Here is a 15,185-nt window from a genome sequence, read left to right as displayed (position 1 = left end):
GATAACAAACCTACTCGTGAATAAACATTCTCTTAACAACATTGCACGTGATGCAGTAAAAGGGGGAGGGGCTAAATATGGCAGGCAGAGGAAACGAATGAAACACCACCTATTAGTTAGAAATTAACAATTGAAATTACAAGTTCTCAATTGTATTTTGAGTAAATCAATAACAACAGAAAGAGTTTGAACCAATCAATCAATCAATCAATATCTATGTGACACAATAATAAGAGTAGTAGTAGATATTATTCAAAGTCCGTAGTGTTTGTAACCACAGGAAGCGAGCGAGATCAACTAAAATTCGGAATTCACAAACAAAGAAAAAGTGAAATCAATTGTATTTTCCAAAGATCATCTTTTCTAAAATCTTCCCATAGGCTTAAAAAAAAAATAGGCTTATGATTCTGGTAGAAGAAGATCTTTCTTTCTTTGTTTGATAGAATTTAGTAAGATTTATTGAAAAAAAAAAAAAAAAAAAAAAGCCACCACATCTAAAATAGATGATGTCATGAATTTGAATTTGAATTTGAACTGAAATTTGTACCAAATTTGATAGTAAAAATTATTTTCTCTTTGTCAATTGACATTTATTGCCGTTCATCCACAATATACAAACCTAAAACAAAGTCGATCACCAAGAAGAGTAGTACACCCTAAAAGAAGAAGAGAGCAACAAACAATTCAAATTTGAAATCATCATCAAAGGGAGAAGAGGGGTGGGGAGTGGGGGTTTAAGTCAAATAAAAGAAGAAAATGGGATGAATAGGGGGGGCGGGAAACAATAACAACACCAACAAGATTCATATACAAAGGAATGTCAAAACTAAATCAATGGTTAAAAAAAAAAGAAAAATATAATAACTTTCTTACTGGGGAGAAGACTAAAACTGAAATCAAAATTAAAGCGATAAACTTAATTCATAGTTAAATATAGATAGATAGTTTTTTGGATACTAAAATGATTTGAAGTAAAAAGATTGCTTGTAATTCGTAATTCCTTATCAAGTAGAATCTTCCGATTATTACAATTGGTATAGTTTGCCTTTTAAAATAACAAACCATTTCAAAAGTAAGTTAAGAATTAGGTCCATGAAAATTTACATTATTTCTTGGTCTTAAAGTATGCATGCACGAGACTAAAAATATCAACCAAGCAACGGACATAAACATAGACATAGACATAGACTTAGACATAGACAAGGCAAAATAAAAGTAAACCAAAGCAAGTTTAGTTACCAAAAAAATTGCCAAATTTACTTATAATTAGATGAAAAAAAAAATGACCCCATTATCGATGATAAACATCACGCTTGTCAATAATAAGCATAGACTAAATCTAACACTATTTAATCAAGAGTAAACAAGATTTTACAAAAATTTTTAAACGGATAAACTCGAAGAAGGGAAACTAACCTAACCTGAGACAAAAAATGTGACAATACATTTTCACTCCTGAAAAAACCTTTCTTCCAATTATAATTATTTTTAGGAACCTTAGAATCCTTAAAGTAAGAGGCGGTTGTTGTTGTTGTTGTTGTTGTTGTTGTTACTTTCGTCTTCGGTGTAATAGGGAGAAAGACAATAGATTGAAGACAATATAATTATTGTCATGACAATATTTAATATCCAACCCCGGAAATACAGTAGTTGAAAAAAATAAAAAATATGTCTCTTAATTGGGGTATGTTTATTTAGTGAATGATATTTGGTGATTGTTCAACCAATATAGAAACAATAACAATAGATATTATCCACCAAGTAACTAGTCTATCCATCTACTTGTAAGTTTATGAATGAATCAAGAAGTGTACAACTTTCTATTACGTCATTGGTATCCTTTTTTTTTTCTTTTTGGTGCAGTGTTATAAATAGAACACAAAAAAGAAATTTATTACTATTGTTTATTGTTTATTGTTTATTGGGTTTGTGTAATTATTCCACAACTGGATAGACATTGTCCTAATATGCAGTACCCTGATTGTTTTTCTTATTTCCCCTCACTAAATTGAACCAATTATTCTTTTTCACCACAATTACACGCACATCACCAAACAACAAACACAATCTCCGTAAATTGATATCAATTTGAAAAGTCTTTATACTTTATTTCATCTTTTACTCGTAATGTGTGTTTACTTCTACTGCTGCTCCTTTGCTAATCTTTTTTTGATGTTTATCAATTAATTAACCAATCAGCAGCAGTAGCAAATCAGTTCTTATCTTTAAATGTTTGCCCCTCATTCTCTTTTTTTTTTTCTCTTTCTCTCGTTTTTTTTTTTTTTTTTCCCACAAAGAACAACATCAACAACAACAACAGCTAAGAGTAACTGGTCTCGTTATGAGAAATTGGCAAAGTGAAGTGAAGTGGAATGGGTCAGAATAGGTTTTGAATAAAATTTCATTCTCCAATCTACAAATTAATCTTATTTAACCCATTTAACATAGATACTGTATAAGAAACCACATCACAACAACATATTATGCATAATAATATTAGTAATAGCTTCCCTCTATACAACAAGAACAATGAAAGTATCAAACCCCAAATTAGATCACACACAAAAAAAGTCGTGTGAAATCTTTTACTATTTGAGTGAGCTAACTCTCTACCATATGTAACAACTATAACAACTAAATATATATATATATATATATATACTCTATACTATTTCCTTTCCTTTCCTTTCTTTTAACTTTCTAACCAATTCTTTATTCACAAATAATTGTTTTACATTTTATTCTTTTTATTTGTAATTAATTTCAAGTTATAATCTTACTGGTTATTCATAACTCCCCACACACATACTACTACTCGACTGTTTAATAATATACATCTACATATATATATATCATTTATATCATTTATTTTATACTAATGATATAAATATCTTTCCCATTTGCATTAAACTTACTTACTCACTTACTACATTCTTATCCTCCTCCCTCACATACATCATTTGCATTAAGCTAGCCACCCAAAAAATGAGTATTTCATCAACTGCTAGTACATCAACTACTACTTTTTATCCTACCAGTAATAGGACTTCAATAGATACTACTGCTACTTCAATCAATAATGATTATGTCAACACTAATAAGCCTACTAGACTATCGACGACTTCAAGTTTATTTACTATAGATTCCGAATTAAATGATTTATATCCAGAATTACCATCAAATTTTAAACTTATTGAATTACTTGGTGAAGGAGCATTTTCATCAGTTTATAAAGCTATTGATATCTCGAAGAATAATATGATTGTTGCGATCAAAATCATTAATAAAATTAATCTTAATCTGAAACAATTACAAAATATTATTAATGAAATCAATATATTAAAACAAATTAATTATCATCATCATCCTAATATTATTGAATTATTAGGGGTTATTGATGGTATTAATCAAACGTTTTTAATTTTGGAATATTGTGATGGTGGAGAAATTTTTGATCAAATATTAAAATATACTTATCTTTCTGAACCTTTATCATATCATGTTTTTAAACAAATTTTAAATGCTTTACAATATTTACATAATACGTTGAATATTGTTCATCGAGATTTAAAACCCGAAAATTTATTATTCAATAAAATCCCTTTCTTTAAAAGAGGAATAAATGATAATAACCTAGAGAAATATTTAAGGAAATCTGATGATATTAATGAAAAAATCGATGAAGGAGAATTTAAATATGGTATAGGTGGTGGAACTATTGGTGTAATAAAATTAGCTGATTTTGGTTTAGCTAAACAATTAAATGATAAGAATATTGCTCAAACTCCTTGTGGTACTACTGGTTATACTGCTCCTGAAGTTTTCCAATGTAGGAATAATAATAATAATAATAATAATAATAATAATAATAACAATAGCAACAACAGTAATAAATCAAGTGGCGGTTCAGGTTCAGGTTCAGGTTCAATTTATCATCAATTATTTAAATCTTCCAAATCTAAAGTCAAAACTAAATCCAAACAACTAAGTATAACCAATTATTCTAAATCAGTAGATATTTGGTCATTAGGATGTGTATTATACACATTATTATGTGGATTCCCACCATTTTATAATGATGATATTGAAATATTAACTAATAATGTAATCAATGGGAAATTTGAATTTTTAAAACCTTGGTGGGATGAAATTTCAAATGATGCTAAAGATTTAGTATCAAAAATGTTAATTATTGATCCTAATGAAAGAATTACTATTGATGAAATTTGGAATCATCCTTGGATTTTGAAACATATGAATAATGAAAGTAAGCAAAGACAACAAAAACAAGAAGAAGAAGAAGAAGAAGTACCAGGTTATTTCCCTAATCATAATAAGAATACTAATATTATTAAACAAACTATATTTGAAAATGTTCATGAAGATATAATCAACCCAATTAATAAAGAAAAAGAAGAAGAAGATGATGACTACTCTTTATCATTGGCTCCACCTCCACCATCTCAACAAATATTTAGTAAATCACCTAGAGCAATAGCAATTAAAAAAGTATTTGATAATCCTGCAATGACAACCAATAAATCAATTAAAAATAAAGCAAGTATTTGTCATGGTGATAATAATGATGATGACATTTATTTTGCTAATCAAGAAGAAGAAAAAGAACCATTAAGTTTTTTCATTGAAGATATTGCTGAATTAGATGAAGAAGACGAAGAGATTGAATCTGAGGTAACAAATGACTCTGATGATTCTGATTCTGATTCTGATGAAGATGTTAATGTTAATGTCAATGAAATTAATGAACATTTGAAAATTATGGGAGATTTACCTTTTAAAACTAGGAAAAATCATCATGATTATATTAAAACTCCATATCCTAAATTAATTAGTTTTAAAGATGTTTTCAATTTAAATAAAATTAATTCACCCCAAGAAGATAATGAAGAAGAAGAAGAAGAAGAAGAAGATTTAAAGAATCAATTTCATAGATTTAAGTTATCTTCACAAAATTTAAATTCATTAAATAAGAGCAACGGCATTGACAATTTGCATAAGAATTCAATTAATGATAATGATAGTGATGATACAACATCGACGACAACAACTAATTCATCAATACTTCTGAATACTCCTACTTATACAACAACAAATAACAACAACAATAATAATAATAGTATAGATAATTATGGCAGATCCCCTCTACGTACTAATAATAATGATAATCAACTTATTGACAATCATGATGAACATGATGACACCACAACCACCAATATTCCAAATCATGAAACTCGTTCATCATCAATAATATCAGGTTTAAATGGTGATTTTAAATTCACTTTAAATTTAACAAATTCAAATTTATTAACTCGACGTAAAAATAGCAATAATATAATCTCACCAATCACCTCATCATCATCATCTACTACAAGTAGTAGTATTATTATTAATCCAATTAAATCAATTAAACCAACAACTTCAAATATAGGTGATGCTACTACTACAATTATAAATACTAATGCTACTGCTACCATTATTTGAAAATAATCAACAAATTTATATACACATGAACATAAATTATACAAATTATTCCATGGAAAAGTATGAATTATCTAAGATATATATATATCTCAATGTTTGATTTTATGGTATTAAAATTTGAATTATATTCATCCGGGCTTATTCTTTCAAAGAATATATATTTGCATCTTTTTTAAATTTCGTCACAATTTGTTATTATTAATGAGTCTTATTTAGTTTCAATTCTAGTTTCAGTTCCAGTTTAGCTTTGGCTTTTGGTTTCATTGGGGTTTTTTTTTTAAGGGTGAAGAGGTTTAATCATATATTTGCTTGTATTTTTTTTTTCAAAAATTTGTAATTTTATAGTTTTCAATTTGTCAATTTGTCAATCATTGTTTTATATGTAATAATATATATATGTTTTACATATAATTGTTTAACTGTTTTGGTTTTGAACATTCTGATATTGGTAAGTTACTCTGTAGTTAGTGTTTACTCTGCTTATTATGGCAAACTGATTTATAAACAATAACAATATCAGTATTATTTAGCTCTCTCCCTCTTTGTCCCTTCATTGGGGAATTTTAAGTTGATAACAATAGTTAACTAACAACATTTCATTTTTTGTGAATATTATAATAATAAATACATTCTCCGAAAGTCGGTTGATCAATCCAGGGGGGGGGGGGGAGCATCTAACCTATTCTTTACCATTTCTTCACTGTTTCTTCTACCTGAAATACTTTTTATTTCTACAATTTTTATGGGTCGTTAAATCTTTAAGAATTTATTAACATGAGTTACCTATTAATAACCAAATAATATAAACCACACACACACACACATGGGTTTAGTAGTACTTCAATTTGAAACATATAATGTCTATAATTCTATCTTTTTTATTTCAAAAAAAAATATTTTTATTATTAATAATTCTATACAAGGGCACTCTTTCTTTTTTTATACATAATAAAAAATAACTTAAGCTAACTTAATTTCTATTTGGTTTAATATTGGCTGATTGAACCGTCTCTTGATTTTCTTCAGATGTTGTTGGTTCATTTTCTTCAGGAATTAATGCATTCAGTTCTTCTAATAATTCTGCCAATTCTCCATTTTGGGCCATACTAGTGATAATATCACAACCACCAATAAATTCTCCATTAACATATAATTGAGGAATTGTTGGCCATGAACTATATTCTTTTATTCCTTCACGTAATTCAGAATCTTCTAATACATTATAAGCAGCAAATTTTTCCGGATCAACTCCTTGTTGACCTAAAATTTGAATAGTGGCTCGAGAAAATCCACATTGTGGGAATTCTGGTGTACCTTTCATAAATAAAACTACGGGGGATGTAGTAACAGCTTTATCTAATGCATCTTTTAATTCAGTGGATATAAATCGTGATTGTTGGAAATTGCCACGGAAATTATTCAATAATAAACCAGGTGATAATGATGATGATGACTTGTTGATAAATCTTGATGTTGATAATAACGATCTTCTAAACATAGTTAGCCTTGGGTTGTGATAAATAAAGTAAATAATTATTGTTAATAGCAAGAAGAAGATCTTAAAAGGAAGAAGAAGGTAAGATTGAATTGCACCAATTAAAATTTATCATTTATTAATTGAATGAATGAATGAATGAATGAATGAGAAAAAAATTTATTACTGAGACAAATGTCGCCATAGTAAGTTTCACGACATTTAAAAGTAAATATCGTTACTAAAGTCTTTAACCTATCTCAATATCTATCATTACTGTATCTTATATATCTAGGTTGAATCTTCTTATATCTAGCTTAAATCTTCTTATATATTAAAACAATAAGTTTGTTAATTATTCTTGTTATTAAAATATCAAATAAAAAGTTTGTTGCTAAAATTTGGATTTTCTTTTTAGGTTCTTCTTTTTTTTATTATGTTTAATCTTCATAACTCTTTGTTGTTTAAATAACTTGTAATTATATTACATTGCTGCAAAAAGATACCTTACAATTTTTTAGTTATGATTTAAACTAGTTCAAAGATCTGTAAGTAATGATGTTTTGTTGTTTTGTTGTTTACAATCTTTGTATGTAAAAGTATATACCGACACACAGTATTCTTTTATTTTTTTTTTTTGCAGCATTAAATTTTGCATCTCAAGATTAATTACCATTGATATATATATATAAATATATATATTCAACTATTATTCAACACTTTTCTTCTTGAATTTCTTCAATATTATTCACTTTTTTGTTTTCTTTTAAACAACAAATCATCCATATATATATATATATATATATAAATAACTCCTAGTCTATTCACCTTTCTCATTAAAAATGATTCATTATTTGATTTTCCCCATATTATTAATTTTTTTCCAAATTATTAAATCCAGCGGGTATTATGTACCAGCAAATGGTGATGATTGGACAATATTAAAACCTCCTTCATGTAAAAATAAATTACCAGGACAATATATTGATAGTTTACCATTCACATTTGGTATTGTTGTTAACCCTTATATTCTTAATGAAGATGGTGATTATGAAAAACCCATTGTATCTAAAATTAAACCAAGTTTAACGACGACTACTTTTGTTACTTCAATAATTACTACTTCTACTGCTACGGCTCCTGGTTCTAAACCAACTAAAACTAAAGATATTATTGTTCAAATTCATGATGGTCAAGTTCAAAAAATGAAACATAAACATGACTACAGTAGTGGTGGTGGTGATGATGATGATGATGACGAAGATTGTTTTGATGAAAAAAATATTGATATGGCCGCTAAAAGAGATTATCAAGATATGAATACTCAAGAACAAGCAAATGAAGATTCTGGTCAAGTATTAGCAGAATCTGATTCTCATCAACAAGTGGTTGATCAAAATCAACAGATCAATGAAGAAGAAGAAGAAACACAAGAACAACAGATGCAAGAAGAAAATAACAACACCAATGAAATAGAAGACAATAAGGTACAAGAATTTGAAACTATTGAAGAAATTTATGATGATATAGATAATAATGAATCAAGACCAAACAATAGTAAAAAATATCATAAAAAGAGACCTCATAATAATTATGAAAATAAACATGGACATAAAGATTATCATGAAGATCATCATCATAATCATCGTTATAAAGATCATGAAAACGGCCACGAAGAAGATGATCACAAATGGAATAAACCAAAACCAATGCCTGAACAAGAAGAACAAGAACAAGAACAAGAGCAAAAGCCAAAACATGAGAAATCGGAAGGTTATGAATCAGAATTTGTTTCACCAGTTTATTCAGTTGCTTGTTATACCAATTCTACTTTAAAAATGACATTGACCGATGGAATTTTACGAGATTCTGATGATAGAATTGGTTGTATTGTATCGGGTCATCAATTTCAATTTGATGGACCTACTCCTCAACATGGTGCTATTTATGCTGCTGGTTGGTCGGTTACAAAACAAGGACAATTGGCATTAGGTGATTCTACTAAATTTTATCAATGTGCTTCTGGAGATTTTTATAATTTATATGATGAACCAATTGCTTTCCAATGTCATCCTGTTACTTTAGATGTTGTTGAATTAATTGAATGTTAAAAAAAAAAAAAAAAGAACAGCTAATCTTAATTTTGATCTTAATCTTGTTTGAAATGAATTTTCCCTACTAATGTGATCTCCCTATCTATGTATATGTTTTACTTATTTCTTCAATTGAATAAATATTTGATTAATCTCTAATATGAAAGAAGATGGGATATGTTTGTTTGAAATGAATTGAGTTGTAAAAAGTTGTCTCTTTTTTTTTTTTTTTTTTTTGGCAACAAACTCAAACGCGTATAAATGTTGATAGCTTTAACCAGAGACCTATCATCATCATCAAATCATTAACCCCCCACACCCCCTATATCTATGAAACAATCGAAATTACTTGATTATCATGTTTCTAAATCAACAAAAATTGAATTAGGATTATTTGAAAATACATTGAATTTTTCTAATAATGATTATGGATTGATTTTATATCCCAATAGAAAAACATTCCGACAGCATATCCTTCCACAATTGAATAATAATAATAATAATACTAATGCTACTGATTCTATATTGGTGATATCTTGTATGGATAATGAACTTTTAAGAAATAATTTCATAAATATTGTTCCATGTAAGAATTATCCTCAATTGATTAAAATTTTACAAGATTTATATAATTGTAATGAAAATTCACCATATTTTGATAATACTACAACTACAACGACAACGACAATACAAATATTAGATAAACATATTAATTATATATTAATTCATAATATTTCATCATTCTTTTATGATCTTCAAATAGTAGATCAATATAATTATCAATCTCTTGGATTTGAACAATTCAATCAACCAGACAAGTCTCCACCCCCAGATCAAGGTAATAACCAACCATATGGCAAGACTGGCAAAAATACCAAGACTAATATCCAGTTTAACAATGATGATAATGATGATGATTCTACAAAAACCCACGGCTATTATAATTTATTATTAACTTTAGTGAAGAAAATTAATCGTAAATATAATTGCTTGGTGGTTTTAACATCATATGATATTGAATTTGATAGTGGATTAGTAGGATCATATTTATATAATCCTAATCATGAATTACAAAGATATACAAAATTACCTATTCCATTTATCACTAGATTTACATCAACTATACATATTAGTAATGATGCTAATGTCATACATGTTTTAAATAATTCTACTACTGCTACTGCTGCCACTTATCCCACATCTGATAAGATAGAACAGAATAAACGGAAACACATTTCACATCCTAAATGGCAAATGATTTCAAAAAATTTATAAATAGTTTTGAATATATATATATTTATTTATTTATTTATTTGCCTAATTTAAATAGTGGTTAACAAAAAGTTATCACATTGATTGTTTAATTTGTTTCTAATTATCCATGGTTTTCTTCTTTTAAAATTCAATTCAATTGATGTGGAAAAACACTATTACATAGCAGCCAAATCACCGAATTTTTCTCTATAACCTGGAACTTCCCATTTACCATTTTTAACCATATAAGTAACTTTTTCTTCCAAATCAGAAGCAGCAGCAACATCATCAACAGTTAATTGATCAAATGGTCTAGCACTTTCAATTTCTTTCAAAGTTTTTTGTAAAACAGAAATTTCTTCTAATACGGATTTTTCAGTCAATTTAGCATTTTCAATAGCTTTCAGTTCAAAAATTTCAATATTTTTCAAATTTTTAGAAACATCAATAGTAACTGGTTTAAATCCACTAACAGCTTTTTCAATTTCATCAACAACTTTAGAATTTTTTAAAATTGATCTATAATGATTGAAATCAATATCAGTAGATTGACTTGATAAATCAATAAATTCTTTTTTAGCTTCATCATGTCTTTTTTTGAATGCAGTTAAAGATGAAGCAGTAGTTCCAGTTAATCCTAATCCATTAACAAGTTTGTTGAAATCAACTTTTCTGGCAGCTTGTTTAGCAACTGATGACATTGTGTGTATGTGTGTATATGTGGATATTGCTATTGAAGATGTGGTTGTAAAAATGGTTGTAAGAATTTGTGTTGGTTGGAAGATTTTGATTATTTTTTTTCTTTCTCTCTCTAACTTCTTTCAATGTAGAAATTTCGGACAAGTAGTGCTTAAGTTTTAATAAATTTCCAACCAATGAAAAAAGTTGAAACTTTTACACACACAATTTTCCCATTTTTTTATCCATTTCTACACGACATAGATTTTATTACTGCTACTACTAATACCACTGTTTCACGTGACACCTATTCTTCTTCTTCTTCTTCTTCTTCTTCAAGGGGTCGTCCTCGTCCTCGTCCTCGTCCTCGTTGTTGTCTTCAAATTAGTTTGATTTCCGCGTAATATAGAAAGATCTATTTAATAATAACATACACACTATACACATACACATACACACATATACATCTACATTTTATAGATAATTTGCTAGTACTACTCCCCTCACTATTCTTTTGCTACATATGTCAATACTATGCTGAAATCTCAACCTAAAAGTCAAATGAAAGGATTGACTCAATTCATTGTTGATCTTCGAAATTCTAAAGATCAAGATGAAGAAGATAAAAAAATCAATTTAGAAATCAATAATATTAAAACTAAATTCAATAATAACAATTTAAATGGTTATCAAAAGAAAAAATACGTTTGTAAATTAATTTATATTTATTTAATTGGGAATCCTAATTTAGTTGATTTCGGTTTAAAAGAATCATTTCAATTATTACAATCCAATATATTTTCTGAAAAAAAACTTGGTTATATTGCTGTGGCAACATTATTAGATAATGAAAAGATACTAATAAATGGTAAGAACCAAAAAAGTAAAAAATTCACATCTTCTAAACAACGGTTGAATTATATTCTTGAAAATATTCATACTGATCTTGTACGAGATTTACAAAGTAATAATGAAGAATTCAATTGTTTAGCCATTCAATTTATTGCTTCAGTGTTCACTATTAATGCTGATAGTGATAATACTATCATTAAGGAATCAGATGAAAATTCTCATTTATGGTTGGAATTGGTTGATATGGTTTATGCTTCAGTTACTTCTCCAATATCAAGTCCAATTGTTAAAAGCAAAGCCAGTATAGCTTTAAAATCTTTATTGAAATTATACCCTCAAGTCATTATAACTAATAACAATTGGATCCCTAGACTTTTAAAACTTATTGACGATAAAGATTATTCTACAATTATATCATCAATCCCACTTTTACAATTTATTTTGAGTTTAGAACCTCAATATGTCAAATCAGTTATGCCCTCAATAGCTTCTCAATTAAGTCAAATTGTCATTGAAGGGAAATGCCCTGAACCATATTTTTATTATGACTCACCAGCTCCTTGGCTAATTGTTAAATTATTACAACTTGTTGAACAATTATTTTTACTTGTTGATCAACAAGGGTCACAAGTGTTAACCATTGATAAATTAGATGATAATACAATAAATCAATTGCGTCAAGTGGTAGCCAAATCTATTCAAAATGCATCTCAACCAATTAAAGGATTACCCAATAGAAATTCTCAAAGCTCTATACTTTTCCAAGCAGTTTCTCTTGCTGTATTTTTAGAAGCATCTCCCGAGGCCATAAGTGGTGCTATGAATGCATTGCTAATGTTATTGACATCCAATGAAACCAACACTAGATATTTATCATTAGATGCCTTAATCAAACTAACTGCAAGATCAAATTCAAATTATTTATCATCACTGAAAGATAATTTTGACAAGGCCTTAAATATAATCATGAAATTATTACGTGATAAAGACATTTCAGTACGTCGTAAGGCATTAGATTTATTATACACCATTTGTAATTTTGAAAATTACAATATTATTATTAGTAAACTATTAGATTATTTTCCTAATGCAGATTTCCTATTAAAATCAGAATTGGCCATTAAAATTGCAGTTATGGCAGAAAAATTTGCTACTGATTCAACTTGGTATGTAACAACTATGCTTAAATTGTTATCTATTGGTGGTGGAAGTAATTCAAATGGAGTTGGGTTTATGAGTAATGAAGTTTGGGAAAGAATTGTCCAAATTGTCGTCAATAATGAATCTTTACAGAAAAAGACTTGTAAATTATTGATTAATTTGTTAAGAAGACCATTTGATCAACGTAATGTTGCCTCACCCCTGCAACACCAACAGCAACAACCACCACCACAGGCATTACCATTATCAGAAAGTCTTATCAAAGTAGCTGCATTTGTGTTGGGTGAATTTGGAGATCAAATCAATGATATTGAAGATTTAAATGTAATTGTTCAATTTCAATTATTATTTGATGCATATTTTAAAGTTTCATTATTAACAAGAGCAATGTTACTTTCCACTTTTTTAAAATTTCTTGTTAAATTTCCTAATGAATCATTTGTTCCTGATATTGTTGATTTATTTGAAATTGAAACTCAATCGATTGATTTAGAAATCCAAACTAGAGCTTATGAATATTTGAAATTAGTTACATTACAATCAGATTTCAAACTTGCCCAAAATGTTATTAAACCATTCCCAGCATTTAATAATAAAGTGGAAAATCCATTAATGAATCGACTTGGAAGTGTTAGTAGAATTGTTGGTGTTAATCGATCACGATCATTAGTCATGGCGAAAAATATTAAAAGTAAACCAGTTTCTAGAGCCATACCTGAAGAAGAAGAAGAAGTAGAAGAATTTAATACAACTATAGAAAATGATCCATTTAATGAAGAATCAGCAACCGCCGCCGCCACCACCACCACCACCACAACAACAACAACTAATAATAATAATGGTTCACATTCATTGAAATTGTCACCAAATTGGTATGCTGGATATCATAGAATGTTACATTTTGATGCCGGGATATTTTATGAAGATCAATTGATTAAAATCACTTATCGAATCATGAAAAATACTAATGAATTAACAATCAAATTCACCATTATTAATAATGCTCGTAAAAACATTAATAAGGATATAACTGGATTTACCATACTCAATTTAGAATCATTAGCTAATATTCAAGATCCAAATTATACTTTACATATACAAACACTTCCTGAATCTACAATTAAAGATAAAACACAAATGGAAATTTATATTAAAGTGAGAAATATCATTGAAAATAATGAAAGTCCAGTATTATCAATGACATATATGTGTGGTGGATCATTTAATCAATTAAATTTGAAATTCCCCGTATTACTATTAAAAACCATTACACCAACTACATTATCCACTTTTGAAGAATTTAATAAAAGATGGAATCAAATTGGTCAATTATTAGGTATTGAACAAGGTCAATTTATCCATAAAGTAATTTTAACTCATCGTTATAATTCATCAAATATTTCTCGTTTATTATCAAGAGTTGGATTAGCTATTATTAAAACAACTGATGATACCTTAAATGGGCCAATATATGTTGCTAGTGCTGGTATTTTACATACACAAAAATCAAATTATGGAGTTTTAATAACTATTAGAGGCACAGATGAGATTGGTAAAGAATTACAAATTGTTGTTAGATGTACTGGTGGTGGAGTAGCAGAAGTTATTTGTTCTACATTAAAAGAGATTTTTACTGGAAAATTTTAACTTTAATAAACTAAGGAAGTATTAAAATAGACAATATGTATAGTTATAGAGACTTACTTATTCAAAGTGATTACTAGAGATTGTTTTTTGTTCTTTAATTCTTTTGTATTTAGTATATCAGAGTCTTTAATACGATTATGATAGGCGATATTACATTTATTTAAATATTAGGCGTTTGCTCACTTCGTGGTAATAGTTTCTTATTACCATTAAGCCTGGAATTTCAATCAATGTACTGAATACGGTAAAAAGGAAGGATTTTGAGAAATCATTTCCGTATATAGCATTAGTAATAGGAGGGGAGAGAGGGCTAGTATATACGAACACTACTAGAAACTTTATTCTGAAGTTTTCGTTGTATTTGATATAAACTTTTCATTCTGGAAGCAAAAGAAGATTCAAACTATAATTGATCCCTATTATTTAGATGTAAGTGAAAGTTAGAGTGAGTGAGGAAACAATGTCAGTTGAAACTACAATATGAAAGTAAAACAGCTTTAATTGATCTACCCCACTTACTTAAG

The 15,185-nt window shown here is 27.9% G+C and overlaps 6 protein-coding genes across 6 annotated transcripts; 4 read left to right on the top strand and 2 right to left on the bottom strand. All coding sequences in view use genetic code 12, as the record gives it.

Annotated features, from left to right (window-relative positions):
- Positions 1–2,985: 2,985 nt before the first annotated feature.
- CAALFM_C107640CA (uncharacterized protein) lies at positions 2,986–5,502 on the top strand (the record flags this gene model as incomplete). Its single annotated transcript, XM_706631.2, has 1 exon — positions 2,986–5,502. The coding sequence occupies one exon, from the start codon at positions 2,986–2,988 to the stop codon at positions 5,500–5,502; it is 2,517 nt and encodes an 838-aa protein (XP_711723.2).
- Positions 5,503–6,472: 970 nt separating this feature from the next.
- On the bottom strand, positions 6,473–7,000 carry CAALFM_C107630WA (monothiol glutaredoxin; the record flags this gene model as incomplete). The annotated part of the gene is made up of 1 exon (XM_706632.1): positions 6,473–7,000. One exon carries the CDS (start codon positions 6,998–7,000, stop codon positions 6,473–6,475), a length of 528 nt encoding a protein of 175 aa, XP_711724.1.
- Positions 7,001–7,818: 818 nt separating this feature from the next.
- PIR32 (Pir32p) lies at positions 7,819–9,087 on the top strand (the record flags this gene model as incomplete). The annotated part of the gene is made up of 1 exon (XM_706633.2): positions 7,819–9,087. One exon carries the CDS (start codon positions 7,819–7,821, stop codon positions 9,085–9,087), a length of 1,269 nt encoding a protein of 422 aa, XP_711725.2.
- Positions 9,088–9,399: 312 nt separating this feature from the next.
- Positions 9,400–10,344, top strand: CAALFM_C107610CA (uncharacterized protein; the record flags this gene model as incomplete). Its single annotated transcript, XM_706634.2, has 1 exon — positions 9,400–10,344. The coding sequence occupies one exon, from the start codon at positions 9,400–9,402 to the stop codon at positions 10,342–10,344; it is 945 nt and encodes a 314-aa protein (XP_711726.2).
- A 155-nt stretch (positions 10,345–10,499) lies between these two features.
- On the bottom strand, positions 10,500–11,024 carry ATP7 (F1F0 ATP synthase subunit d; the record flags this gene model as incomplete). The annotated part of the gene is made up of 1 exon (XM_706635.1): positions 10,500–11,024. The coding sequence occupies one exon, from the start codon at positions 11,022–11,024 to the stop codon at positions 10,500–10,502; it is 525 nt and encodes a 174-aa protein (XP_711727.1).
- A 511-nt stretch (positions 11,025–11,535) lies between these two features.
- CAALFM_C107590CA (uncharacterized protein) lies at positions 11,536–14,661 on the top strand (the record flags this gene model as incomplete). The annotated part of the gene is made up of 1 exon (XM_706636.2): positions 11,536–14,661. One exon carries the CDS (start codon positions 11,536–11,538, stop codon positions 14,659–14,661), a length of 3,126 nt encoding a protein of 1,041 aa, XP_711728.2.
- Between the last annotated feature and the right edge of the window lie 524 nt (positions 14,662–15,185).

The sequence above is a fragment of the Candida albicans genome, chromosome 1 (assembly GCF_000182965.3).
Source record: "Candida albicans SC5314 chromosome 1, complete sequence".
In the NCBI taxonomy this organism is placed as follows: Eukaryota; Fungi; Ascomycota; class Pichiomycetes; order Serinales; family Debaryomycetaceae; genus Candida; species Candida albicans.
This window is presented reverse-complemented; position numbering and strand designations above follow the sequence as displayed.